The sequence below is a fragment of the Callithrix jacchus genome, chromosome 8, assembly GCF_049354715.1.
Source record: "Callithrix jacchus isolate 240 chromosome 8, calJac240_pri, whole genome shotgun sequence".
In the NCBI taxonomy this organism is placed as follows: Eukaryota; Metazoa; Chordata; class Mammalia; order Primates; family Cebidae; genus Callithrix; species Callithrix jacchus.
In genome coordinates, this window is record NC_133509.1 from 55180616 (window position 1) to 55208501 (window position 27886).

Genomic DNA, 27886 nt, shown 5'->3' on the forward strand with positions numbered 1-27886 from the left:
CCCAGCCTTCGCTATTGTTTTTTTCCCCTCTTGCACAGCATTAGGATCTTAAGCCACATTCAGAGAATGTGCCGTGCATCTGGCACAACAATAAACACCCCGAAGGAGGGTTGGGGCCTTAAGTCTCCTGGGGAGAAGGGAGGCTAGGCCAAGTGTCTCCATTACGTGGTACCAGACAGACCAATCACGCACATTCTTCTGCCACGTGACTGGAGTCTCGGATCACGTGACCAGATCCGCTACCCACGTGGGGGCACAGCGTGCACCGTTCTTTGTGCTCGGGTTAGGAGGAGCTGTGCTGCGTTCTGACCAGTGCAGGCAGATACGGGGTTACTCTTCTGCTCGTAAGAGGGGCTTCGCTGGCAGTCTGAACGGCAAGCTTGAGTCAGGATCCTTAATTAAGATCCTCAGCTGGAGGGCAGATCTCGCCAGTAGGGTAAAAGGCACTATGAAATGATCTTGTTAGTGGGTGAGGGGCTGAAGGGCATATGATGCACGGAGGCTGGGAAAGGATTGAGACATAACATGGTTTGAAAAGCGGGGACCTGGTGCGGGGACGCTTTAGGGGAGGAGTCTTCTCCCCAGGTTTAGCTGATTTCATTTATTTGCGTCTGTAGGCAACGCGGTAAAAATACTCCTTCGGTGGGCGACACGGTACAGGTGCCTCCGAAGGGCGTTCGTTACGGGAATGCCGAAGCGTGGGAAAAAGGGAGCGGTGGCAGAAGACGGGGAAGAGCTCAAGACGGGTAAGAGAATGAAATAAGCCCCTCTTCCTAGAAGCTGCGGCGGGAATTTCCTTGATAACGGTAACTACAGGCCGCTCATTTTTTAAGGGGTTTGTGAAGAAGTAGCGGTAACATCACACTTTTGTTGGGTTTATAGTTAACGCCGGATCGAGGTTGGAAACTACCAACTTTTTGTCACTATGTATTACTCATTTTATAGAGCCAGAGGCCAAGAAGAGTAAGACGGCCGCAAAGAAAAACGACAAAGAGGCAGCAGGAGAGGGCCCAGCCCTGTATGAGGACCCCCCAGATCAGAAAACCTCACCCAGTGGCAAACCTGCCACACTCAAGATCTGCTCTTGGAATGTGGATGGGCTTCGAGCCTGGATTAAGAAGAAAGGATTAGATGTAAGTGGAATTTAAGGAGGGGAAGAGAGTATTTTTTCCTTTTTTTAAATATCATTTTCTACTTTGGTAGAGATATTCTTTAGTATTGAATGATCTTAGGGGTTTAGTCACCCCTTTTTTCCGTTTAGCCTTCAGGCTGTTTTGTTTTTCTCCTGCCCAGGAGAGCTTTATGTGGGGCTTCCCCACATTTTGCCAGTCGTGTTTCTAAATGTCCGTTTCTTCACTTCCATTGCCATTTTCGTTTAATGTTCTCTCCTCTTCCCAGACTGTTGCAAAAACCTTTTTTCTATACTTCCTCCATTTTATCTTCAGCATGTCCTCCATTCCATTAACTATAGCTTAAAATCTTAGCTTGCCATCCACTGCCTATGGAAAAAACACAATCTCCTTAGTAGAGCGTGTAATACTTTATCTTCCTCTATTAGTTTTTATTTATATAGCTTATAATTGTTTAAATGTTGTACTACTTGAACTCATTAGGCCAAGGGACTGTTTAACCTGTGCATATCTATGACTTAGCACATATTCAGTAAATGTTCTGCTGAATTGATGTTTTCCACCTTTTCACTTATAGTGGGTAAAGGAAGAAGCCCCAGATATACTGTGCCTTCAAGAGACCAAATGTTCAGAGAACAAACTACCAGCTGAACTTCAAGAGCTGCCTGGACTCCCTCATCAATACTGGTCAGCTCCCTCCGATAAGGAAGGGTACAGTGGCGTGGGCCTACTTTCCCGCCAGTGCCCACTCAAAGTTTCTTATGGCATAGGTGAGACCCTGTTAATCCCTAATGCCTGAGCTCTTCAAAACCAATAGCTAATTCTCCATCTCTGCCCCACCTCTTGATTGCTTTCTCTTTTCTTGTGGTTTTTTTATGCTAATTCTGTTTCATCATTTCTGTAGGTGAGGAGGAGCATGATCAGGAAGGCCGGGTGATTGTGGCTGAATTTGACTCGTTTGTGCTGGTAACAGCGTATGTACCTAACGCAGGCCGGGGTCTGGTACGACTGGAGTACCGGCAGCGCTGGGATGAAGCCTTTCGCAAGTTCCTGAAGGGCTTGGCTTCCCGAAAGCCCCTTGTGCTGTGTGGAGACCTCAATGTAGCCCATGAAGAAATTGACCTTCGCAACCCCAAGGGAAACAAAAAGAATGCTGGCTTCACGCCACAAGAGCGCCAAGGCTTTGGGGAATTACTGCAGGCTGTGCCACTGGCTGACAGCTTTAGGCACCTATACCCCAACACAGCCTATGCCTATACCTTTTGGACTTACATGATGAATGCTCGATCCAAGAATGTTGGTTGGCGCCTTGATTATTTTTTGTTGTCCCACTCTCTGTTACCTGCATTGTGTGACAGCAAGATCCGTTCCAAGGCTCTCGGCAGTGATCACTGTCCTATCACCCTATACCTAGCACTGTGACACCACCCCTAAATCACTTGGAGCCTGGGAAATAATCCCCCTAAACTACCATTCCTTCTTTAAACACTCTGAAGAGAAATCTGCATTGTATTTCTCATCTATAAAAATAGGAATCCTCCAGCCAGGCTCCCGCAGCAGACTTAGATTTCTTTTAAGCTCAAGATTTTTTTGAGGGTTTCTTTAAAAAAAAAAAAAAAAATTGAACAAAGGCTACTAGTAACTTTGTTTGAATTATCCACATGAAAATAAAAAGCCATAGTTTCATCCTTGCTGTCTTTGTGTCTTACCCCTTCGTGGGGCTACACATTCCCTTTCTCCTTATATTTTCATGCATACAAGTTAACAACTGAAAAAGGGTAGAGTCATGACCTTATTTATTTACAAGCACAGGATAAGTCCCTAACCTCCCCAAAGACAGAGCAACCCTACCCAGCCCAGTTAAAATACTGCAACTGGGGGGTAAAAAAGGTTGGAAGGAGGAATTAGGGAAAATTCAGGAATAGGGGAACGTATCCCACATCAAATAGTTATATATACATCAGTTCCTGTGGTTCTGTACAGAGCAGCGGCTGACCCCACCCCCACAGGACACAATGTGGGGAGAGGAGACTGAGGGTTTTGAGGCCAGAGCCAACCCCTGGTGAAGTGCAATAGCAGCAGCAAAGTCCCAATGGTGCACAAGAAGGAGGGGAACCCCCAGGGCTACCCACCCCCACCCTGCCCTGGAATGTATAAGGGACAGGAATGGCTCTCAGGGAGCACACAGGAAGGACAAGGCTGGAACCGTCTTTAGGACCCAGTTTTAAGGGCAACATCTGCCTACTTCACCCTAGACACAGCAACCCTTGGAGGAAAGCAGATGGTCAGCAGTGGTCTTACCTGCCCCTCCAAACCTAAGTGAGGGCCTGGTTCCTTCCTACCTCTCCCCAGGGAAAAGAAAGGCAGCTGCTTGGCTTCCTTATAGAAGCCCAGGGAGCCTTTTACTACCCCAGCTCCCTTTGTAGTGTCACTGTCCCCACCAGGGAGGGGCCAAGCACAGTCTTGTGGGTCATCAGGCTCAGGAGAAGTTCTGGACAGGGTGGCTGACCTTCATACAGGCCCAATAAAGGGCCCGGCCCAAACACAGCACAGCCAACAGGATGACAAATGCCCAGGCGGCATAGATGCCTCCATATCGCCGTGCATGCTTCCATGTGCCAAACTGATGAAGATACGGAGGGAGAAGAAAAGAAAGACGGGGTTAATGTTGGTCTCCACTACCTCCTATTAGTCCTAAGAACATAGTAACTTGGGCTTCAGTCCTTGTTTCCTATCCACATGTAGCCACCTTAAAGGTAGTTGTTCAGCTCCCTTCCCTTAGGCAATAACATACTCATCCCATCCCACACTTACCTGTCAGTTTTTCTTAATATCTGACAAGAGAGCCAGGTTTGCAAATAGCAACTTTTACATTAAGCACTTCTCCACTGTCCTATCCTCATCCTACAGAGAGAGGATGGCTGTTTTTCACTCTTTTAGTAATAATAAAGACTTTTATCTGCTACCTTCCATTTCAGCTCACACATATATTAAAACTACTCCCCCCGGTTTCTTCCATTTTCTTTAGGGTAGCAATTTCCCAAATCTTAGCCTATGGAGATGAGGCTGAAGAATTAAAGAGGTGGGGCAAGGGTACTCACAGCAAGGCCAGTGGCAGTGACTGCCAAAAGCAAGCCAAGCAAGAAGCAGCAGATACATCTCTTACGTGGGTATCTGCGCCCAATAGATGACCTGTGGGGAGGCAAATAGAAATGGATGCTTTCAATGGCCCTGAAGTTTTTACTCCATACATCACTCAATCACCAGCTCAATCCCTAATCACTTACACTTTCCTACAGTGAGGACAACGTGCCAAGGTGCGGTCTGTGAACTCTGTCCACTATAAAGAAAGGAAATAAAAATAATAGCAGAAGCAAGGTCCCCCTCAATGAGAACCTTCGGGTTGGGATGCATAACATGTTCCCATAGGACAGACCATTCCAGGTCATTATCATTACTTGGAGAAATATACTCGAAAAGACTCCTAGTCTCCTTTCCCCTCCCCTTTCCAATATCCCTTCCTCACCAGAAAAGTATTTTTGCAATGTCCACAGATAACCCTGACGCCCATGGGTTGTGGTTCGGGACTCAGAGGTCCGGGATGCACAGGCCCTAGGTTGATGATTCTTTTGCTGTACAAAAGAAAAAGACTATGTTTGAAAAGTTTTTAATCCTAAAAATCCCCACACAGTCCTTGTTGTACATCCCCTACTCCCTGCTTCTCTATCAAGTCATTCGATTTCTCTGTACACTTAAAATACTCGGTCCCCAACTGTATACCCTCAAGAATCCTTGAGAAAGAAAGAGCACTGCTTAAACTTCAGGTCCCTAATACCCCTCTTGACCTTAGGATAACACACCCAGTCCCCAAGGCTTTCTATTTTCCTAAAGGACATCATTTCATCTCAACATCTTTACTAAGGACATCATTTCATCCTAATATCTTTATTGAGAAATGAGAAAGACAGCTATAACATTCCTGAGGCACATGCTCCATAGCCTTTTCTCCTCCTATTAAACCCTAGGCTCTCTCACCTTTATATTCTCTATATACATTTATTCTTTTTTTTTTTTGACTTTCTAGTTCCCCACTTATGCCCTTCTCCACCTTATGCCTCTTACCAGTAGGGCCGGGGGCAGGCAATCCGTTGGGATGTCACTTTGCAGATAAGGAGACAGTTACAGGGGCATCGAACATATTTTTTCCCTGGGGGTGCATTCTTGATTGGCTAGAGAATAATAGGGTCATCAGCAAGCAAACCTCTAATCCCAATCCCTTCCACTTCCCTCCAAAAAGACTTTATGACATCAGAAAGATAAGGTGCTAGCCAGGAAGGAGAAATAAAAGACTCTATCATGACATTTGCTATGTGTGAAGATGAATAACAGTAAGCATTAGCTTTGGTGAGCGGCTTCTGGGGAAACAGCTGTGTAAGACACCTGGAACTGAAACCTGGGTATCATCAAGAACACTTGGCAAAGAGCCGGAGGGTCAGGGTTTCCAATCAAGAGACCAGAAAGAGGATCCAGGAAACGGGGCCCATTTCATAGATTTGTATAACTCACGGTGGCTTCATTGCAGACACCACATTTGACTACATGCTGATGCATCTTGCCTTCCACGTTGATGAGAGATTGGCAGACTCGGCAGGTGATCATAGGGGCACTCCCACTGTCTGGGCTGGTCAAGGGTGAGTAGGGGGGTGGGTCCTCCCCAGGCAACACGGCTGGATGCCCCTCGGGGAACGGGGGAAATGCTGGAGAGAAAGTAAATCAAAAGAAGGGCTGGGGTCACTTGCAGACACCCTCCACTGAGGCTCCACAGTGGTAGGGAAGACTTTCTGATCTTCAACTCTCTGACCAAGCTCGGAGGGCTTCTCATAATCCGCGCTTCTATCAGGTTGCTCAGAAACCCCTTCCGTCCCCATGCTGTAGTCACGATTTCGAAGAGAAGGAAGCCTCGCCCAGTCACAGGTGCAGCAGTCCCACACCTGGCGACTGGGCCCCGCCTCCGCCCTCGGTCCCGCCCCCTCCCCGGCTTTCAGAGTTCCCTGGGGAGCACCTCGGACCCGCCCCGGCTTACCCTGGGGCGGGGCATGTTTACCGGCTCCGTACGGTGGTGCGGAGGGGGTCAGGCCTCCCCCGGGCCCAGCCCCACTCCCGCCTGGCCCCACTAAACCGTTGCCGCCCGCGCCACCGTCGATAGGCTCGGACAGCAGCGGGGAACGCTCTCCATCTGCCGCCATGGCTGCTACCGCCGCCTCCCGCTAGGGTCGGCAATCCGGCTCCCTTAGCCTCTGCCGCTGCCGCCGCCGCAGCCACTGCCGCCACTGCCGCCGCCGCCGCCGCCGCCGCCGCTACCGGGTCCCCAGGGCGCCTGCGCGCCGCGCGCCCGGCTCACTCCGCAACCAGTGGCCTGCCCCGCCCCGTTCCATCCCGCAGCACGTGATAGGCTATCCCCGCCCCGGTCGTGTTATTATTCGCGTAGACAAACCAATTCCTGGTCCTGTGAAGGCAGCTCTCCTTTTCTATTGGGAAGCGTCGCACAAACGTCAACTGTCACATGACCTGCCAGATGCTGCTGGGCTTGCAAAACCTGCACGTGACTAGAGGTTCTGCAAGCTATTGGGAGCGACGCCCATCGCGCTACCTCCAGACCAGGAGGTGGGGCTAGGCTGCTGCTGCTCCACTGGTCACGTGTTTCTGGAAGCTACACGGCCTCTGTTGCTCTGCTTCTCATTGGTTCAAAGACACCATTAAAACACTTTTCTCCGGCTTTCGGTTATAGCTGGTTTTCTATTGGCTGGTGACTTTCTTTCCCTCATCCTGTGATCCTAGCGGCGCAACTGCATTGGTCCGAACTTAGCTCCAGAACTTGAGGGGAGTGGCTTATGCGTTTTAAAGGAGGCGGGGCGGGCACAGCAAGGGAGTGTGGAAGCTTGGGATGTTCTAAGCAGAGAGAGGTGGGACGGTAGGGAACAGTAGACAAAGCCATTCTACTCAAAGAAGTACCTTTAAAAAGTCAGAGCCATGATGTACGAGGAGGAATGGTTTAAAAAGTTAAGATTATCACTCCAGTCTTTAATGCTGGAGTCACTTTCTGAACCGGACACAAGACTGGGTTCTCCTGGAACCTGTCCTTACAGATCCCGCTCTTACCCCATTGCTGATCAAATTGTTAAATTATCTTTTCATGAGTGTCTCCACTACTAGAAGATTTCATCGTTTTACTTAAAAAAAAAAAATGTCAATAGAGATGGGGTCTTGCTTAGGCTGGACTCAAACTCCTGGGTTTGATCTCCTGCCTTACTTCCCCAGTAGCTGGGACTACAGGCACAAGCTACCATGGCTTTACTCAATTTTATGACCACCAGCCCTTAACATATGCACAATTGTCTGTTGATTGAATTAATCAAATCCAAGATTATTTCCATCACCTTATTTGACAGATGGGACAGTCTTTAGACCTGTCTCAACTTTGCCCCCAGGAAAGAGGCAGTGCCTCCTCCCCTACCTGCAGTCTGGAGTGGTCTTTATGGGCGCCTGAACCATGCCTGGGTTTTCCCAAGTCGTAACCCAAATTGGGACTGCTTTAAATATGGGAAGCAACAAAGAACTGATAAAAACAATAAACTCTGAGGAAGTCCATTATCAGTTTTTGCTAGCAGACTCTACACTGAGAAAGTTCCCCAAATATTTAACAATGAAGGAACTACTGATGTCCCAGCACTTGGCTGCTACAGGGGCTCAAGACTTCACCTAGGTCCTGATTTTTTAGACAGGGTTTTCTCAGGCCAACTTCTACTTAGAAGCTAGTGTCCTTCCGCCAGTTAGATAAGAGCCCCTAACAGACACTTAACTAAGAAAACTCCAGATATAAAATAGAGAAGAGGTTGTAGCTCCATAGAGGGAGGCCGGTCTGCTGCTCTCCCTCCTGTTTGTGGCACACAGACGCTCAAGCCTTGTCTGGGGTTGGAGTAGGTTTCATTATTTGCACCCTAGGTACACATATATTCCAAAATATTTTTTAAATATATACACTTTGTGAAAGACACTCCTTAAAAAAACTTACACTCTGAGCAGGGAGATAATGTAAACGTTGACAGTATAAAATATCATGCCAGGAGTGGTGGATCATGCCGTAATCCCAGTGTTTTGGGAGGGTGAGGTGGAGGATGGCTTGAGCCCAGGAGTTCAGTTACAATGAGCCATGATCTCAGCCTGGGCAACAGAGCAAGATCCTGTCCAAAAAAAAAACTCAGCACTAGTATTTTATTACATGGAAAATTATCAATACTAGAAATTTGTGATACAGCACATGCTTCATAATAAAAGAATGAAACAATGTAACACAAGCTCAAGAAAAGAAGAGGTCACTAGAGCAACCAGAGAAAACTTTTAAAGCATAAGAAAAAATTAATGTTGTGCATTGATAACTTTGACTTAAGCTCTGTGTTGAGTAGGTCAATAGGCAGAAAAACGCACAAAGTAATCATAATATTTGTAACTTGCTCACAGTTAATAAAGCACTTTCATAGTTGTATTCATTTTATTTCAGAACCCACTGTGATATGGACAGGGAAGCCAAGACTATATCTTTATTTTACAGATGTAAAACTGTAAAAAAAAAAAAAAAAAAAAAAAAACTGAGGCTGTGTAAACTGGAGTCATTTAAGTGGCAGAGTGAAATGGAGCACTAAATCTCGGTCTTCTGACTTATGATCTAATGTTTTACATTCAAATAATTTGATAGGTAGATTGAAAGGGGCAGAAGCTGCTTGGGATGGGCCCCCTTTTATGCTAAACGCCCGGAACATAGAAGCTTCTTGATAAATGGCTCTCAAGTTAATTAATGAAGTAACTTAAGCCCCATCTTGGGATAAATTTGCTGGGTACTGAACAATATTGTTAGCTGCAGTTGCAAGAAGGGCAGATACTCAGCTGGGGCACTACAGGGTGGCTGGTGTTGGTCGTTTATGGTGGCATTGATTCTGATTGTTTCGTACCTGTATTATACAGATAAATCATTTTAATATTATCTCTGGTAAATATTGGGTATCTCAGATATTGCCTGGATTTTACTTATGGGTTGGGGTCCTCCCACTTAGATTGAGAAAAATTAGAATATTAAGGTGTATTAGTTTGCTAGGAGTGCCATAACAAAACACTACAGTTAGCATAAATGACAAATATTTATTTTCTTACAGCTCTGGAGTCTGGAAGCCCAAGATCAAGATATTGGCACACATGGCCTATTTTCTGCATGTCTTTTTGCTTTCTCTTCCTCTTTCTCGTCTTCTTTTTCTTACTTTTAGAGACAAAGTCTCATTCTGTCGCCCAGGCAGAAGTGCAGTGGTGCAGTCATAGTCTGTGGTAGCCTTGAACTCCTGGGTGCAAGCAATCTTGCCACCTCAGCCTACCAAGTGGCTGGGATGACAGGCGCATGCCACCATTCCTGGCTAATTTTTTAAATTTTTTGTAGAGACAGGGTCTCACTATGTTGCCCAAGCTGCCCTCTGGTCTCTAACTCCTGGGCTCAAGTGATCATCTAGCCTTGGCGTTCAAAATGCTGGGGTTACAGGCGAACACCACCCTGCCTGGTCTCTTTTTTTCTTGTGAGAACCACAGTCTTACTGGATTGTGGCCCCACCATTATGACCTCATTTAACCTTAATTACCACTTTAAGGTACTTATCTCCAAATATAGTCACAATGGGGGTTGGAGCGTCAACCTAAGACTTTGGGGGAACAAACTTCAGTCCATAATAGAATATAAAGAAATTGTGAAGATTTCAAAGCAGTTTTTTCTTTAGATTTCCAACCAAGTGATATCTAGTACATTGTATACATAGCCAAAGAATGGAGCGAAAAACATCTGCCTGGCTTCTATGACCCAAAGTGTCCTAATTTGATTTCTTTTTTTTCCCACATACTTCCTCTTTCCTGAAGTGGTAGTTTACCATCTGTGTGAAAACAACACAATCTCTTACTGCATTTCAAAGGCAAAGAAAGTTTCTGGTAATGTGCAGAGTGAGTTAACTAAAACCGGGATAGTTTGTTTCAGGGGTTGGATGGGATGGGGTAGGGTGCCTGGTTTTAAGGGATTAATTTATGTTAATTACATTGGTACTTTGCTCCCTTGTGCTTCTTGTACTTATGGGATGTGTGCATCTGTTTGGCACATACAGATACACATATCCCATGAGTAACTATTTGTGCTTATTTAAGAATGAAGTAAATATATATTTTTTCAATTTGTGTGCATTGTTATTTTCAAAGTAAGTCCTCAGGAACCAGCTACCTAAAAACTAAAACTGTTAGGTATTTCTTTTGACCTAGAGGAGCTGTGAAAAATAATTGGTGAGCTACTGAACTGAGAAATTTGGAGCTCTGGACTGAGGTGTTGAAAACAGATCAAAACGGCAAGAAAGGAATAGAGTACGGGGATTTGGTTTTAGATGGCCTAAAGAGACTAAACGTTAAATAGACATTTCATGTATTTAACCACTATGTGTCTGTGTTCACAGTGCAGAAGATAGTTCACACTCACAAAACACCTGAAGATTGACATCTGTACATTTTGGCAGTCAAAAACCTCTGGGAAAACCAGTAAAAGATGTGAAGAGATGTAAAGATGATTTGATCGTTCCTCATATGATGACCTTCCTGGGCCTCAGTTCTTTGTTCTTTCCTTCAGGGAATTCTTGGCCTCCTTTTTTGGGAGCCAAGGTCTTTGGAATAGAGGGTGGTAGGCCAGTTCTTTACCTCTACTCTGTTCTTCTTGCTACTGAATGAGGCATAGATGGAAGTCTCACTCTTAGAAAAGAGAAATAACAGTGATCCCTGTAACAGAGAGAAAAGGGCCGGGTGTGGTGGGTCATGCCCATAATCCCAGTACTTTGGGAGGCTGAAGTGGGAAGTTTACTTGAGCCCAGAAGTTTGAGACCAGCCTGGGAAACATGAAGAGACCCAATCTCTAAAAAAAAAGAATAAAAAAGAGGTGAATGTGGTGGTGCAGGCCTGTAGTCCTAGCTACTTGGGAGGCTGAGGAAGGGGGATTGTTTGAGCCTAGGAGATTGAGGCTGCAGTGAGCCGAGGTTGAGCCACTACACTCCAGCCTGAGCAGCAGAGTGAGATCCTATCTCAAAAAACAACAACGACAGGAAAAAACCCTGAAATGTTTCTCCAATTTCGGTAATTGGAGAAAATGGAAGATCAAAGATTATGATGGTAAGGAGAGTCTTCTTTTTGTTTTTGTTTTTGTTTTGAGACAGTCTCACTCCGTTGCTCAGGCTGAAGTGCAGTGGTGCCATCACGGTTCACTGCAGCCTTGACTTCCTGGGCTCAGGTAATTCTTGTTTTTGTTTTGAGACAGTCTCACTCTGTTGCTCAGGCTGAAGTGCAGTGGTGCCATCACGGTTCACTGCAGCCTTGACTTCCTGGGCTCAGGTAATTCTTGTTTTTGTTTTGAGACAGTCTCACTCTGTTGCTCAGGCTGAAGTGCAGTGGTGCCATCACGGTTCACTGCAGCCTTGACTTCCTGGGCTCAGGTAATTCTCCTGCCTCAGCCTCCCTAGTAGCTGGGACCACAGATGCCACCACACCTGGCTAATTTTTGTATTTTTTGTAGAGATGGGATTTCACCGTGTTGCTCAGGCTGGTCTCAAACTCTTGGGCTCAAGTAATTCTCCAGTCTTGGCCTTCCAAAGTGCTGAGATTACAGGTCTGAGGCACTGTGCCTGGCCAGGGGTAAATATTTTTTAAAGAGCATATTTAGCTTGTGAAATAGAGAGAATGAGAGATCTCAGTTCAGATGGCAGGAATAAAATAGGTTCCCTACCTTAAGAATCCTGAAAGACCTATAGAGTCAGCTTCTATAATTGTTGACATTGGGAGTCACTATCCCCACTCCACAAGGCAATACTGAGTGACTTGGAACCTATTCCTGCCACTTTTGTTTTTTAGTTACCTTGATCTTGAGGGTGGAGGGTAAGTGTGTTACTAAGTATGTTCCTGGACAAGGAGTTCCTCTGAAGATAGAAGTAATGAGACGACAGAAGAAAGGGTAATAAGGCATTAATGAACTAATCACCCTAAGACTGATGATTGTTTGGTTCCTGTCTACAGGAATGCTACAGGAACTCTTTTACCCTAAAAGTAAATAATAAAGCACAGTTCCAGTTTCATTTATGTGGATACCAGGTGGCAGTGACTAGAAAAGATAAGAGCAGTGCTGTTTAATAAAACTTTCTAGCCGGGCACAGTGGCTCACGCCTCTAATCCCAGCACTTTGGGAGGCTGAGGCAGGTGGATCACGAGGCCAAGAGGTCGAGACCATCCTGGTCAACACGGTGAAACCCCGTCTCTACTAAAAACACAAAATTTAGCTGGGCATGGTGGCAGGTGCCTGTAATCCCAGCTACTCAGGAGGCCTAGGCAGGAGAATTGCCTGAACCAGGAGGCGGAGGTTTCAGTAAGCCGAGATGGTGCCATTGCACTCCAGCCTGGGGAACAAGAGCGAAACTCCATCTCAAAAAAATAAAATAAAATAAAATAAATAATAAAATAAATAAATAAAACTTTCTGGATGCTGGAAATGTTTTTTATGCTATGTAATATGGTAGCCACTAACCACATGTGGCTATTGAGAAGTTACAATGTAATTAGTGTGATTAGAGAACTGAATTGTCATTTTTATTATATATTTCATTTTTTTCTTTATTTTCCACCTAGATTTCAGAGGATATGTATTTCATCTTAATTAATTTTATTACTTTTAAATAGCCACACACAGCTAGTGCCTTCTGTTTGGAACAGTGTAGGATTCATTGGAATTGATAGGCTAGATATATTTTTATTTTGATCCAATATATGGTTAGGTGAGTCTAGAAACATCAAAAAGAAAAAGAGACAATGGAGATTAATAATAATAGCCAGCATTTAATGTGTACTTATTATACATCCAGGCCCTTACTTAAACGTGTGAAAGGTATTCTATATAATCCTTACAAAAATAGTACTATTATCGCTATTTTACAGATGAAAAAACTGAGGCATAGGAGGAATTTTACTTGCCTAGGATCACATAATGAGTAAGTAAGGGGTGAAGATGGCATTCATACACAGGTATTTTTATTAGAGCCCATTCATTTACATTACATAGATTCAGGAATGAGGTGGCATGGAGTGCCGGGGCCATGATTTCCAAACTCTGTGCCGAAGTACAAGCTCACAGGGATATTGTAGAATATTTTTAATTTTGAAAGGAAACACAGCAATATTTGGTATTTTTTGGTTTTTGGTTTTTTTTTTTTTTTTTTTTTTTGAGACGGAGTTTCGCTCTTGTTACCCAGGCTAGAGTGCAATTGCGTGATCTCGGCTCACCGCAACCTCCGCCTCCTGGGTTCAAGCAATTCTCCTGCCTCAGCCTCCCAAGTAGCTGGGACTACAGGCACGCACCACCATGCCCAGCTAATTTTTTTATTTTTAGTAGAGACGGTGTTTCACCTTGTTGACCAGGATGGTCTCGATCTCTTGACCTCGTGATCTACCCGCCTCGGCCTCCCAAAGTGCTGGGATTATAGGCGTGAGCCACTGTGCCCTGCCAATATTTGGTATTTTTTAAACACTGTGTGACCTATTAACTTGAGGTAATTCACAGTTGGAACATTAGATTGTGCTACATTCCTTTTGACGATAATATATCTGGCTGGACGTGGTGGCTCACACCTATACTCTCAGCACTGTGGGAGGCTGAGGAGGGCAGATCACTTGAGATCGGGAGTTCGAGGCTAGCTTGGCCAATATGGCAAAACGCAATTTCTACTAAAAATACAAAACTTAGCCAGGCATGGTGGCAGGCAACTATAATCCCAGCTACTCAGGAGGCTGAGGAAGGAGAATGGCTCAAACCCAGTAGGCAGAGGTTGTAGTTAGCCAAGATCGTGCCACTGCACTGCAGCCTGGGTGACAGAATGAGACCCTATCTCAAAAAAAAAAAAAAAAAAAAAAAAAAGACAACATATCTTTACAAAAGATAGAAAGATAGAAGGTCCTTCTGATAAAAATTAAATACTATGTTAAAAAAAAAAAAGTACTGTGTAAAAAGCAGCATGGGATAGAAAATGAGGGTGGCAGCCTTGGATTCCAACATGTGAGTAGTTGAGTAGTGCCAAACAGATGCACATATCCCATGAGTAACTATTTGTGCTTATTTAAGAATGAAATAAATGTTTTTCTATTTGTATGTATTGTTACTTTCAAAGCACTAGCAAGTTCTCAGGAACCAGCTACTTAAAAACTAAAACTGTTAGGTATTTCTTTTGACCTAGAGGTGCTGTGAAAAATAACGGTGAGCTACTGAACTGAGAAAGTTGGAACTCTGGACTGAGGTGTTGAAAACAGATCAAAACGGCAAAAAGGAATAGAGTACGGGGATTTGGTTTTAGATGGCCTAAAGAGAATAAATATTAAGTAGACATTTCATGTATTTAACCACTATGTGTCTGTGTTCACAGCGCAGCAGATAGTTCACACTCACAAAACACCTGAATCTATACAGTTTGGCAGTCAAAAATCTCTGAGAAAACCAGTAAAAGATGTGAAGAGATGTAAAGACGATTTGACTGTTCCCCATATGATGCTGGAAAAACACTACAGAAAGTTGATCCTTTGTCCCCCCATTTTTTTTTTAAGATGGAATTTCACTGTTGTTGCCCAGACTGAAGTGCAGTGGTGCAATCTCGGCTCACTGCAAACTTCACCTTCCCCCTGGTTCAAGTGATTCTCCTGCTTCAGCCTCCCAAGTAGCTGGCATTACAGGCATATGCCACCATGCCGGCTAATTTTTTTATTTTTAGTAGAGACTGGGTATCTACATGTTCATCAGGCTGGTCTCAAACCCCCGATCTCAGGTGATCTGACCACCTGGGCCTCCCAAAATGCTGGGAGTACAGGCATGAGCCACCGCGCCTGGCTCCCCCCGTGTGTGTGTGTGTGTGTGTGTGTGTGTGTGTGTGTGTGTATTGCAGATTACTGCTTTACACTTTAGTCCAAGTGCATTAAAATTGATTGATTAGGTTTAAAGTTCCTTGGATACAATCATGTACTAATCTTGTCTTTTGTGTAAACTGGGTTAGATTTAGGGTATTAAAAAACCTTTCAAAAATTAAATAACCATAGATATTTCCTTGGACTGGTTTTTATGTATGACTGGTCTTATCCATTATATTAAATAATGCTTTCAGTGTTCCCAGTCCAATAACAGTCTCATTGCTAATGTGAAATTTTGCTTTTAGATCACTTTGTTGTTACCTTTAGTAACAATATAGCAATAATGCTAATGATGACAGAATAAGCCATTTGTTTGGCATTGGGCTCAGTTCTTTACATATATTGTTTTTTAATTTACATATACTGTTTTTATTCTCGTGTTCCTAGCACTAGAACAGCACTGGTGCATAAATATAATTTAATTCAATAAATATTTGTTAAATGAATGAGAAAAACAGGGTTGGAAAATAATGGCTGGCCATGAAAGAGGGAAAAATGGCAAGCAGAAAAGATTAGCGTTTAGGCCAGGCGCGGTGGCTCAAGTCTGTAATCCTAGCACGTTGGGAGGCCGAGGTGGGTGGATCACCTGAGGTCAGGAGTTCAAGACTAGCCTGGCCATCATGGTGAAACTCCATCTTTGAAAAAAAGTTAATAATAATAATATTAATAAAGAGTTTTGAGGAGGGAAGAGGTGGAGGATTCCAATAGCTAAGCAAGGGTCATTGATTTGTGATTTGATGTGAGGTTGGTTAATTTGTAAATCTAGGGAGAAGAAATAGTTGTATTCTACCAAAGACCCAATATGTTATATTATGGTGCCTGTGCATTCTGATACCAGAATTTTCATCTTGGGAGGAGTCCTCGAATTATCTGAATTGATTGGATCAGTATTTCGTAGATCTAGGGATTATCTGCGTCCCTCCTTACCCAGTAAATCCATCCTCATCCTTTCTGTCGGTATCTAGGACCCAGAAATTCTTGCCCAAGAACTTTTTCTTCTCCCAGTCTGGGCCTGGATGTGCTCTTCTAAACCGAGTGACCTCCAAGTCAGCACTGCTGCTAAGGGCGACCCAGCTTACCTCATCCAGGAAGCAACTCAGACACAGGCTTGCTTCATTTTTATTCTGGGGTTGTACAATCTAAGGTTTGACTTTTTTTCTTTTCGAATCTCTCACGGTTTGCTATTGACACAGCCAGAATGAGGTTTGCAGGGAGACGGTTGGGGGCTCTCCTCCCTACTTCTACCCCTATTCCCTCATAGGCCTCCTTGCTGGGAACTCCTGCCCTGCGGACCCGAATGGGTACGGAGATAAAATACTGGGTGCGCCCGGCCACCTCCCTCACCCCCGTACTCCCGCCGGGGGAGAAGGTTTAGGGCTGGGAAGAACTCCGATTAGGTTTACAGCCCAGGCTCAGCAGATTGAATTAGGGTGTGTCACCATGGAGACGTGGCCGGCCCGCGTGCTTGCCTGCCATTGGCTGGGGACTCCAGGGCTGGGCATATAAGCCGACGCCTAGAGCAGTGCGGGAACCGTGCGGACCAAACAGATCTGCAACTTGCTCAGTCCTGCATAGCGGAGCTGATCCGAGCGGATCGGAGCACGCGGGAGCACACCCTAGCAGGCTAATCGAGAGGGCGTCTGTGGGACAATGGAGAACGGGTGAGGCGGGAACCAGGCCTAGAGGATCCCTGGGGAGGAGCGGGGTCTGTGAGACCCGAGAACCTGGCACACTGGGCCCAGAGGGAGGCGGGGGAGGGAACGAGTGCACTGGGGATGCAGAGAGGCCTGGCACGGAGCCTGGTGTCGGGGGCAAGGCAGCAGAGTCCGGCGCCAGCCAGCGCGGGCTGGGACGCACGCGGGAATCGAGCTGGGGTGGCGCCACCGGAGCAGGAAGGGGGCAGGTTTGTGAAGTCTAAGCTACTCCGGAAAAGGAGCCGTTGTGCGTCTCCTTGTGTGTGTTAGCGGTATCAGTGGAGAGTGAGTATATCTATATATCCCTCACTGCATACCAAGAAGAGGTCTCCTCACCCGCTGCTCTCTTCATAAATTCCCATGCTAGGGTCTAGGTAAAGCTGCAAGGTACTTTCGGTGCTCAGATTCAGAGTTCCTCCTTTAAAGGAAAAATTGCTCACTTAGAGGAAAAATTGCTCATCTTTTTCGCCAGTTCCACCCCTCCCTTCCATCTGACTAACTCGGTGGGAACTGAGTCTTATAAGTGGAGAAGAAAAGCCTTAATCATCAAACTGAGCAACAGTCCTCTGCTCACTTTCCACACCCCACACCTTTGAAAACTCTTCTCTTTACTTTGGTCCTGGAAATCACAGTCCAAGTGACCTGCATTAGGCATCACAGTTGCTTTTGGATGCCCAGGAATCCAGGGTGTTCTTGAGGAGACTGAGCAATGAGAAATGTGCTATGAGTTGTAGCTAGACATGCCACGTGGCGGCAGCTTCACGTATCATTCATTTCCTTTGCACTTTTTGGGGATGCTGTTTGATTAACATTTTACCAATGCATTGCTTCTCTCCATTATCCTGTGGCTCTGTTGACCACCCCTCACCCTACCCTATCCAACTGTTTCCCTGAGGGTAGCCTAGTGTATTGTGCAATCATGTCTGGTTTCCCAGGCTCTGATTTGGGAGTAAAAAATTTCTTTTAGAAGCTTGGTTAGTCATGTTCAGCTCTGTCACACCTCATTTCCACCTCTGAAGCCAATCTTTGGTCTTCCCAGATGAGTGTGGGAGAACTGGACTTGGAACCAGGAGAAAAGTAACACGGGTTGATTCTTGCTAGTGTAGGGGTTCTGGGTAAGTTCTTGAATGGCAAAGATCCTCGGTGGAGAGTAAGGAAACTGGGAGGAGTCAGGGAGGGGGGAAAGACAGGAAGAAGACCACAGGAGTTGGAAAGCGGGAGAAAGATACAAATACCGTGAGTAAGGGAGCCATAAGTCTTTGGAGGTTGTTAGCAAGAATTCAATTCATTTTCAGATGGAGCCTATAAGGTCGATGGGGCCAATTACATTCCCTTGCTTATACCTGAGAAAAGAATTTGAAGCACAAATTACATACCTAAAAAGACAATATTGGGACTAGAATCTAGGTTGGGTTCTGTATCCCTCTAGACCAGCAATTCCTAAACCTGGTTTTTGAATTAAAATTACATGGGCTTCAGAATCTGTGTTTTGTTTTGTTTTTTATACAGGGTCTTACTCTGTCACCAGGCTGGAGCGTCAGAATCTGCCTTTCTAACAAGTTTCTGATGACAATTTGTGTAGTCAGTGCTGGTTTAGCCTTTGATAACCAGTGCTGTGGACTCGGTCTGCTTTTTTGTACAGTAGTTTATCTAGTTTCTAGTCTGGAATTACCCTCCTTGTGATCCAGGGAGCTAAGAATGGCACATAGACCTCTACCAGGGGTGTTCCCATTGTGTTTTATTGGTCAAAAAATGTAGCCCTTATGTATTTGACTGAGGAAGGAACTGGAGGAATGAGGGTTCAAAAGGAAATTTGAATTTATCCTTTCTGTCACGGTAGTTGGTTTATTACATTTTTAATGCCTTTATTTGATAGGATAATAAGGAGGACTTTACTAGGCAGTCACCACCCTCAGGAAGGACTTAATCCAATTTTTTATACTCTCCTTGGGCTTCCTCCTGGCCACACTCTTTTATTCTCCCTAATTTGATTATTTCATTGTACTTCCCCTGTAGACTCTGGTCCCTTCCTCTCTATATCTTTATTAAAAGGAGAGGTATTTAACTTGCCAGTGTTCAGTAGATCAACACTGGAGTTGGGTCTGTTAGTAGAAACAGGCTTTATTAACTTTTGCCAGGCTCTGGAATGGAGGGATTTTCATATCAGACTTGCAGTGGGCATGATTCAGAAAGAAGGGTGGGTGAACATAGTATGGCCTCTCCCTCTATTGCAGCTTCTCTGTACCTGCTGCCTCAGTATACCTGCCAGCCTTTTTGTACCAAAGGTCATTTGTCTATGATGCCCTTGGAATGAAAGCAGAATTCACCTTGATTTTTTTTTCCCCCCAGATACACATATGAAGACTACAAAAACACTGCAGAATGGCTTCTGTCTCACACTAAACACCGACCTCAAGTGGCAGTAATCTGTGGTTCTGGATTAGGAGGTCTGACTGATAAATTAACTCAGGCCCAGGCCTTTGACTACAGTGAAATCCCCAACTTTCCTCGAAGTACAGGTACTGGCAGGCAAAAGTGGGGAATGGGACTCAGGGATGTTATTGGGATTCTGTGTATCACCAAGTGGGCCACTGTTTCTACTCCTTGACATACTATTTCACTGAAGACAAATGTTGTAAGAGAGGAGAAAAGCCCACCATGCCATGAGTCAGAATGACTTTAGGAGATTCCTTTAGCAGACATCCCACAAGAGACAGGGCATGTGTGTGTCAGTGGACTGAGGCTAAGACTTAGAAGAGGGCCAGGTGACGGGCCAAGTAAAGGGCAAGGGTTGTTTATTTGGTTTACTTGATTTCTCAAATAACTAACTTCTCTTGGTTTATTTATTAATTTTTAAGACTTCCATCTTCTTTTCCCTGGAAAGTTAAGAATTTTTTTTCAGACCCATCAGCAGGAAAAGACTTAATAGCTTTTTTTTTTTCTTTTTCTTTTTGAATAGCTATTTTTTTAAACCCTTTGAAGCAAGACTGGGAGAGCAGGGGGGAAGGTGTGGGAAATATTAAGAGAGGGTGGGCAAAGGGCATACTTCTCTAAGGGAGATAGTAGTGACATTGGCTCCACTGGCCACACCTATTCCCAGTGAGAAAGGCACTGCATTGAGTGATAAGTGGGTTAGCTTTTTAAATTTATCAACATGTTTATTTTTTATACTCCACTTGGGTTTCCTGTGTCAACTCTTTACTACTGTGGTGTTTTTTGTTAGTTTGTTTGTTTGTTTTAAGTTCCTCTATCTTTGAGAATTCCTCAGCTCTTCCTCTTGGTTCTGGTCCCTCTCCTATTCCCTAAGAAATAGGTTGGTTCATCTATTAAAAGTGATTGCCAGATAAGGGAAGTGGTAAATATGGCTGTTAAGACTGTGGGGAGTTATCTTTGCACTCGCATGTGCCCCTACATGGGCATATGCTGCCACAGGACTGTTCTGTGGGTCATAAGGAAAGAGACTTGCATGTGTTCAAATTCAGCCCCTTTTCTCCTTGTTCAATAGTCTCTTCTTTAGGAAGCCAGAGTAAGTATACCATGAGCTTGCTTGCTGGATTGAGGAGGCAGGTATTTAAGTTAGGGCAATATATAAGAATACGTGTTTTGAGAACTTGGAAACATTTGAAGAGGTCTATAATTACTGCATTCACTGTATTCACTTTATTTTGAAATGGAGTCTTGCTCTGTTACCCAGGCTTGAGTGCAGTGCTGTGATCTTGGCTCACTGCAACCTCCACCTCCCTAGTTCAAGTGATTCTGCCACCTCCGCCTCCCAAGTAGCTGGGATTACAGGCATGTGCCACCACACCTGGCTAATTTTTGCATTTTTAGTAGAGATGGGGTTTCACCATGTTGGCCAGGGCAGTCTCGAACTCCTGACCTCATGATCCACCTGCCTCAGCCTCTCAAAGTGCTGGGATTACAGGCATGAGCCACTGCACCTGCTCTGTTTTTTATTTCATTTTTATAGATTTACAGGGGTGCAATGCAGTTTTGTTATGTGGGTATACTGCATGGAGGTGAAGTCTGTACTGTAGTGTAAACATCACCTGAACAGTGATCACTGTACTCACTAGGTAATTTCTCATCCCCCATTCCCCCTCCCACGTTCTCACCTTTCCAAGTCCCTAGTGTCTATTATTTCAGTCTGTAGGTCCATGTGTACACATTTGATACCTACTTACAAGTGAGAATATGTGGTATTTAACCTTCCATTTCTGAGTATCTACTTTTTGCTCTCTGACAGTATGGCTTATATTATCTTGAAATTTCTTTAAAGAACGCTTCCTTCGTATGTTCATGCTGAATGTCCTTACCCCATATCTCTAGTCTCAGGTTGTATTTGTCTAATTGTGAGTAATGCCTGGCTCTCCTACCAGACTTAAACTTTCTGAAAGCAGAGATAATAATGAGTCTTTTACTTAATTATTCTCTAACATTTTGAGCAGAGTGAGTAGCTTGCAGTAGGTGCTCAGTGGGCATGTGTTGCATGAAAATATAATCCTATTCATTTCTCTTTCATTTTTGTATACAGTGCCAGGTCATGCTGGCCGACTGGTGTTTGGGTTCCTGAACGGCAGAGCCTGTGTGATGATGCAGGGCAGGTTCCACATGTATGAAGGGTACTCACTCTGGAAGGTAAATTGGGGCATAGGCCTGGCTGGATCTGGAAATGGGAGAGAACTGTCTAGCCTCTTTCATTACCTAGCTATCTGGGCTAGGTGGACTTTGGTCCCCTCCTTCCTTTTCTTTCATGATGTATATCATGCATATCTGCGTAGCTGGATGAATGAAATTTTGTAAAATTGTTTCTGATCTTTTGCTTTGAAGGTGACATTCCCAGTGAGGGTTTTCCACCTTCTGGGTGTAGACACCCTGGTGGTCACCAATGCAGCTGGAGGGCTGAACCCCAAGTTTGAGGTTGGAGATATCATGCTGATCTGTGACCATATCAACCTACCTGGTTTCTCTGGTCAGAACCCTCTCAGAGGGCCCAATGATGAAAGGTATGTATCTTACTTTTTTTTTTTTTTAAGATGAGTAGGACTTAAGGGCTTCTCTAGGAGCTGTAGGAGAATTTTTAAAATTCCATTTATGTGAGATAATTCAACCTGTGTCCTAGGTTTGGAGTTCGTTTCCCTGCCATGTCTGATGCCTACGACCGGACTATGAGGCAGAGGGCTCTCAGTGCCTGGAAACAAATGGGGGAGAAACGTGAGCTACAGGAAGGCACCTATGTGATGCTGGCAGGCCCCAGCTTTGAGACTGTGGCAGAATGTCGTCTGCTGCAGAAGCTGGGAGCAGACGCTGTTGGTGAGAAGGGGAATTTGACTAGAGGCTTGAAGAGGGAGGGATTTCACAAAATAGGGATGGGAAGGAGAAGGAGATAACAGGCCTCATTGGATTAAGAGGATCTGATTTCAGGGAAGGGTGAATTAAATTGACTTATTAAGATACAAAGTGGTGAGATCTGGTGTTGTAGCATCAAATCTCCCTACGAAGCACCAAGGGGTTAACAGTTGCAGTGCTAACGAATGACCTATCCATGATTTGATGACTGTTTCTTTGTTTTTTCTTTTTTCTTTTCTTTTTTTTTTTTTTTTTTTTGAGATGATGTCTCACTCTGTTGCCCAGGCTGGAGTGCAGTGGTGCAATCTCAGCTCACTGCAACCTCCGCCTCCCAGGTTCAAGCAATTCTCGTGCCTCAGCCTCCCTAGTAGCTGGGATTACAGAGCCACCACACCTGATTAATTTTTGTATTTTTAATAGAGATGAGGTTTCACCATGTTGGCTAAGCTGGTCTTGAACTGGTGACCTCAGGTAATCTGCCTGTCTCAGCCTCCCAAAGTGCTGGCATTATAGGCATGAGCCACTGCACCTAGCCAATTTGATGACTGTTTCTAAGAATTCTAAAAAAATTCACTATAGCCACTTTCTGTACCTCTAGCTGGAAGATGGAATTCTATCATTAGGACTGACTTCAAAATTGTCACAAACATAGAAATGAAACTTTGCACTGATAATTTTAAGAAATGTGTATTTATTTTAGGCAATACAGAAGAACAACATACCTCAACATAATTTAGCTGCTGCTTTGGATTTGTTTTTGTTTTAGGTGGGATCTTGCTCTGTTGCCAAGGCTGGAGTTCAGTGGCACCATCTTTAGCTCACTGTAGTTCCGACTGCCTGGGCTCAAGCAGTCCTCCCACCTGAGTCTCCCAAGTAGCTGGGACCAGAGGCATACACTACCACACCCGGCTAATTTTAATTATGTTTTGAGCTGTGGTCTCGCTACGTTGCCCAGGCTGGTCTGAAACTCCTGGGTTCAGGGTATCCTCCTGCCTTGGCCTTGAAAAGTACTGGGATTACAGGTGTGAACCGCTGTGCCTGGCCATCTTTGGATGTTTTTTTGAGATTTTTAATTCTTGTTGAAAGTGAGGCTAAAGGGCAAGGAAAAGAGTTATTTGAGGATCCTGACAGTGGTTTCCATCTTTCTCGCCATCAGGCATGAGTACGGTGCCAGAAGTCATCGTTGCACGGCACTGTGGGCTTCGAGTCTTTGGCTTCTCACTCATCACTAACAAGGTCATCTTGGATTATGAAAGCCTGGAGAAGGCCAACCATGAAGAAGTATTAGAGGCTAGCAAACAAGCTGCACAGAAGTTGGAAAGATTTGTCTCCATTCTTATGTCCAGCATTCCACTCCCTGACAAAGCCAGTTGACCTGCCCCGAGTGGTCTGGTGTCTCCCACACAAGATCCAAGTAGCTGCTACCTTTGGCACCCTACTGGAGTCATGTGCCTCTGTCCTTAGTTTTTAGCAGAAAGGAAAAGATTCTTATCTTTTACCTTCCCCACTTTCTTCCACCAGATCCTTCTGGTTCCAGATCTTCTTCTCAAAGCTGGGATCACAGGTGTGAACATAGTGAGACTTTGGCGCTACAAAATAAAGCTGTTCCCATTCCTGGTTTTTCTTACACAAGAGCTGGAGTCCATGCCCTACCACACATCTGCGGGCTCAGTTCTGCCTTATCTGAATCAACAGAGACCAAACAAGGACTAACTCAATACCTCTTGGACTTACTTAATGTCATAATGTAGTCAGAATAAAGATAAAGATGAAATGATTCCATTTTTTGTGCAACTTGGGTTGGGCTGGGACACGGTCAAGACTGGCAAAAGGACGTGAAACAGCATGTCTTGTGTGATGATCTGCTTCTTGGATAAGTAATTAGGAACTGGGATGAGATAGTATGTAAGTGCAGCAAAGGATGAAGGGCAAAATGATGGAAGGTGGGATAGAGGTTATGAGATGGTAGGGAAGCGTTAACTTCTGGCACTTGATGGCCACTTTCATCAGGCCAGCCCTGCTTCTCTCCCTTGCCTTCCAATTGTTTCATTTCCTGTCTGTTCAATCACATCTGAGTTAGTTGGCTGATTAGCCTCTATTCCTTCATTCCCACTTCCTTACCAAAGCCCTAATTATATTTCCTCTTGTTTGCCTTTTCTCTCCTACTCTTTAACTTCTGCAACCACATTCTCCATTCACTCCATTCTGACAATGCAGTGGCAAACACCTTTATCTGCTGCCAGCTACTCCATTGTTGACCGGATTCCTGCCAGCCCCAGGCAAACCTGTGAAGTTGATTCATCCTCTGCTTCTCTTTGAGTGTCTCCTTCTCTCCTCCCACTTCCTTTCTGGGCCCTAGTCTTGTGCTTGGTCAGAACCGTCCTGCGATGCTGCATCCAGGCATTCCCCCATATTGGCTCATTGCACTGTTATCTTTGATTTTTTCCACTGAACTGAGGTGAATTCTATGGTATATAAATTCATATTCCTATTAATGTATATGAAGATATATCTTCATATACATAAATAAGAATTGAGTAAATCTACTTACCAAATCCAAAAGCTTACAATGCACTTAGATATTCCACTCAAGTATCTCTAGGACATATTTTTCAGATGGCACCATTCTGATTCCTGGTCAGTCTAACCAAGAAGCAGATCAGGGGTAGGAAAGCCAAGTACCAAATGCAGCCCTCCTCAAACCAATTACCTTTCTGCCTGTCTCACCTAGAGCCTTTCACGTCCTGATCTAGTCACACCAATTGTGACAATGACTCATGTACATGCCTAGTACTTTTTGCTTCTCTGCTTTGGCTCATCCTGATGTGAAATCCTCTTCCCCTGCTTCATCCTTCAAGACTAGGCTTAATGTTTTCTATAAAACTTTCCCTAATATTAAGTATCCATCACTGTAACCAAAAGAAAAAAAGAAAATCTTTCCTTAATCAACTCAATTCTCACTGTTCAGTGTATACAGTCCCTCCTTTGAGCTCCCATGTGTGACTTGTACTCATTTTGTACAAGCTTTATACAACAGTGGCTTTGCAAATGAACTTTAAGGTTGTAGGGCAAGGCCAGGCACAATGGTTCATCCTCTAATCCTAACACCTTGGTAGGCTGAAGCAGGAGGATTGCTTAAAGCTCAGCAACATGAAACCCCATTTCTATCCAAAAATACAAAAATTAGCCTGGTGTGGTGGTATGCACCTGTGGTCCCAGCTACTCAGGAGGCTGAGGTGGGAGGATTGCTTGAGCCTGAGAGACAGAGGTTGCAGTGAACTGAGATCACACCACTGTACTGCAGCCTGGGTGACAGAGTGAAATTCTGTATCAAAAAAAAAAAAAAAAAAAAAACCACTCCAAGATGCTTCTTCTTTGTGCTGGGCACAGTTAAGTAGGTCAGTTACCAAACAAAGGATAATTTGAAAGTTCTCCAAAGCAGCCTGTGTAAAATATCTCTTCCATGTTATACCACTAACAACTAAAATGTTGTCACTACTAGAGGCTCATCCAGCACTGGTCTTTCTCAAAAGGCACATAGGCCTGGGAGGGTGGTATGGTTTTGAAAGATGCCAGCCAGCTGAATACAAAACGATAAGCAAAGATAATAGTGCAGTGAGTCACCAAGTGGGAATGCCTAAATACAGTATCACAGAGAGGTTCTGGCCAAGCACAAGTGAAGGGAAAGAGAAAATTTACACACCATAGAATTCACCCATTTAAGGTATGCAATTCAATGGTCTTTACTATATTCACAAATAGTGCCATTATTATTACCAGTTATTTTGAGATCATTTTATCACTTCAAAGGGAAATCTTATTTGCTCCCCTATAGCCCCAAACAACCACAAATCTACCTTCTGTCTTTATAGATTTAACTATTTTGGACTTTCACACAAATGGAACAGGATTTTTGTGACTGGCCTCTTTCACTTAGCATAATGTTTTCAAGATTCATCCAAGTTGTATTAGTTTTTTTTTCTGGTCAAATAATGTTCTATTGTGTGTCTATCAAGTGTCTGATTTCAAAAAGCCAAGCAGTACAGTCAAAACTGAGTATATCATTTTAGGATTGTAGGAGGATAAGAGCACAAAGGGAAGGGAAGTAGATGTGGGAAGGCTTCCCAGAGAAAACACTTTAAAAAAAATACAAAAAACTGGTAATGATATCTTTCTTTATTGAAGGGGCCTGTAAAATAGACTGATTTTACTGAGGCTCATGATAGGTGTCTAAACACATTCAAGTCAGGCTTGCTTTCTTGACCCTATCATGACCATCTTTACCAGCATCAATAAACATTCATTAATCATGTATTATATAGAAAACATAGTCCTAAAAACCATAATGTAAGTTGGTATAAGATGGAGTGCCTACAATCTAGATGTGAGACAGATGCATGCATAAAAAATAACTAGCTGGGTGTGGTGGCTCATACCTGTAATCCCACCACTTTGGGAGGGTGAGATGGGAGGATCACGAGGTCAAGAGATTGAGACCATCCTGGCCAACATGGTGAAACTCCGTCTCTACTAAAAATACAAAAATTAGCTAGGTGTGGTGGTGTGCGCCTGTAGTCCCAGCTACTCGGTAGGCTGAGGCAGGAGAATCACTTGAACCCGGGAGGTAGAGGTTGCAATGAGCCGGATAGCGCCACTGCACTCCAGCCACTAAGTGTAGCATACACTTATGCTAAGTGTCAACGATGGTATGTGCTACAGGAATTCAGAGAAGAGGACCAGCACCAGATTTGGACAGTAGGAAAAGATCGATGAGACCTTATTTAGGTCTACAGAAATGCCGGGCATGGTGGCTCCTGCCTGTAATCATACATACTAGGTGAGAGATTCACTTAAGCACAGGAGTTTGAGGCTGCAGTGGGCTTTATGACTGTATGGCTGTACTCTAGCCTAGGTGAGAGAGTAAGACTCCATCTCTGGAAAAAAAAAGATAGGTGAAGAGGACATGGCAGAAAGCATTACATATAGATGAATCCAGGAATGTTTAATCATTTAACAAGTGGAAATAGTTAAAGTGAAGAAATAAATGGGAGGATGGGCAGTAAGGTGGAGAAGAGCTCTGATTCCAGGCTCAAGAGTAGGACCTTAGGGCCGGGCATAGTAGCTCACATCTGTATCCCAGCACTTTGGAAGGCTAAGGTGGGCAGATTACTTGAGCCCAGGAGTTCAATACCAAGTTTGAGACCAGCCGGGGCAATATGGGAAACTTCATCTCTACAAAAAGTACAAAACTTAGCTGCACGTGGTGACGTGCACCTGTGGTCCCAGTTACTTGGGAGGCTGAGGTAGAAGGATTGCTTGAGTCAGGGAGGCTGAGCCTTCAGTGAGCCATGATAAAGCCACTGCACTCCAGCCTGAGCAACAGAGCAAGCCACTGTCTCTAAAAAGCAAAGCAAAACAAAACAAAAGAGTAAGACCTTATTCTCTAGGCAAGATGGCCAGCCATTGATAGTTTTTAAACAGGACTGATAGGTGAAAATTGTACTGTAGTATTTTGGTGGATAGAAACCTTACTAAAAGAGAAGCTTGTTTTGATAGTAGAATCACTTTCACCCAAAATTAACTGTACAAAGTAGCATAATTGTTGGTGCTAAGTATTTGATTTTTATTAGGCTGGGGTCATTTGTAATGCTTTAAAGATAA

The 27886-nt window shown here is 44.3% G+C and overlaps 3 protein-coding genes across 6 annotated transcripts; 2 read left to right on the top strand and 1 right to left on the bottom strand.

Annotated features, from left to right (window-relative positions):
• The first annotated feature begins 267 nt into the window (after nt 1-267).
• On the top strand, nt 268-2816 carry APEX1 (apurinic/apyrimidinic endodeoxyribonuclease 1). 2 transcript variants are annotated; one of them, XM_009005658.5, is made up of 5 exons: nt 268-436; nt 618-746; nt 946-1133; nt 1708-1900; nt 2035-2816. In XM_009005658.5, exons 2-5 carry the CDS (start codon nt 689-691, stop codon nt 2550-2552), a joined length of 957 nt encoding a protein of 318 aa, XP_009003906.3. In that variant the 5' UTR covers nt 268-436; nt 618-688; the 3' UTR covers nt 2553-2816. The 2 variants fall into 2 exon arrangements, with proteins under 2 accessions (XP_009003906.3, XP_078190573.1); XM_078334447.1 differs by having other exon boundaries at nt 268-344.
• A 93-nt stretch (nt 2817-2909) lies between these two features.
• Nucleotides 2910-6509, bottom strand: PIP4P1 (phosphatidylinositol-4,5-bisphosphate 4-phosphatase 1). Of its 2 annotated transcripts, none has more exons than XM_002753716.6 (7): nt 6235-6509; nt 5697-5887; nt 5253-5359; nt 4657-4762; nt 4418-4470; nt 4232-4322; nt 2910-3753 (listed from the first exon to the last, which is right to left on the bottom strand). In XM_002753716.6, exons 1-7 carry the CDS (start codon nt 6374-6376, stop codon nt 3610-3612), a joined length of 834 nt encoding a protein of 277 aa, XP_002753762.1. In that variant the 5' UTR covers nt 6377-6509; the 3' UTR covers nt 2910-3609. The 2 variants fall into 2 exon arrangements, with proteins under 2 accessions (XP_002753762.1, XP_002753761.1); XM_002753715.6 differs by having other exon boundaries at nt 6214-6509.
• A 9681-nt stretch (nt 6510-16190) lies between these two features.
• Nucleotides 16191-24000, top strand: PNP (purine nucleoside phosphorylase). Of its 2 annotated transcripts, none has more exons than XM_009005660.5 (6): nt 16191-16326; nt 19226-19395; nt 21411-21514; nt 21707-21882; nt 21999-22189; nt 23382-24000. In XM_009005660.5, the coding sequence occupies exons 1-6, from the start codon at nt 16199-16201 to the stop codon at nt 23597-23599; spliced, it is 987 nt and encodes a 328-aa protein (XP_009003908.1). In that variant the 5' UTR covers nt 16191-16198; the 3' UTR covers nt 23600-24000. The 2 variants fall into 2 exon arrangements, with proteins under 2 accessions (XP_009003908.1, XP_002753765.2); XM_002753719.6 differs by lacking the exon at nt 16191-16326 and adding an exon at nt 16711-16843.
• The last annotated feature ends 3886 nt before the right edge of the window (nt 24001-27886 follow it).

What these genes read in the sequence shown, in the direction of transcription:
- APEX1 (XM_009005658.5), top strand. Translation starts at nt 689, where the DNA reads ATGCCGAAGCGTGGGAAAAAGGGAGCGGTGGCAGAAGACGGGGAAGAG. An exon ending in CGGGGAAGAGCTCAAGACGG is followed by an intron (nt 747 to 945) that starts GTAAGAGAATGA and finishes CTCATTTTATAG; the next exon opens with AGCCAGAGGCCAAGAAGAGT. An exon ending in TTAAGAAGAAAGGATTAGAT is followed by an intron (nt 1,134 to 1,707) that starts GTAAGTGGAATT and finishes TTTCACTTATAG; the next exon opens with TGGGTAAAGGAAGAAGCCCC.
- PIP4P1 (XM_002753715.6), bottom strand. Translation starts at nt 6,376, where the DNA reads ATGGCGGCAGATGGAGAGCGTTCCCCGCTGCTGTCCGAGCCTATCGAC. An exon ending in GTGTCTGCAATGAAGCCACC is followed by an intron (nt 5,360 to 5,696) that starts GTGAGTTATACA and finishes ATTATTCTCTAG; the next exon opens with CCAATCAAGAATGCACCCCC. An exon ending in GCCTGCCCCCGGCCCTACTG is followed by an intron (nt 4,763 to 5,252) that starts GTAAGAGGCATA and finishes TCTTTTGTACAG; the next exon opens with CAAAAGAATCATCAACCTAG.
- PNP (XM_009005660.5), top strand. Translation starts at nt 16,199, where the DNA reads ATGTGCTCTTCTAAACCGAGTGACCTCCAAGTCAGCACTGCTGCTAAG. An exon ending in CTGGGGTTGTACAATCTAAG is followed by an intron (nt 16,327 to 19,225) that starts GTTTGACTTTTT and finishes TTTTCCCCCCAG; the next exon opens with ATACACATATGAAGACTACA. An exon ending in AGAGGGCCCAATGATGAAAG is followed by an intron (nt 21,883 to 21,998) that starts GTATGTATCTTA and finishes CCTGTGTCCTAG; the next exon opens with GTTTGGAGTTCGTTTCCCTG.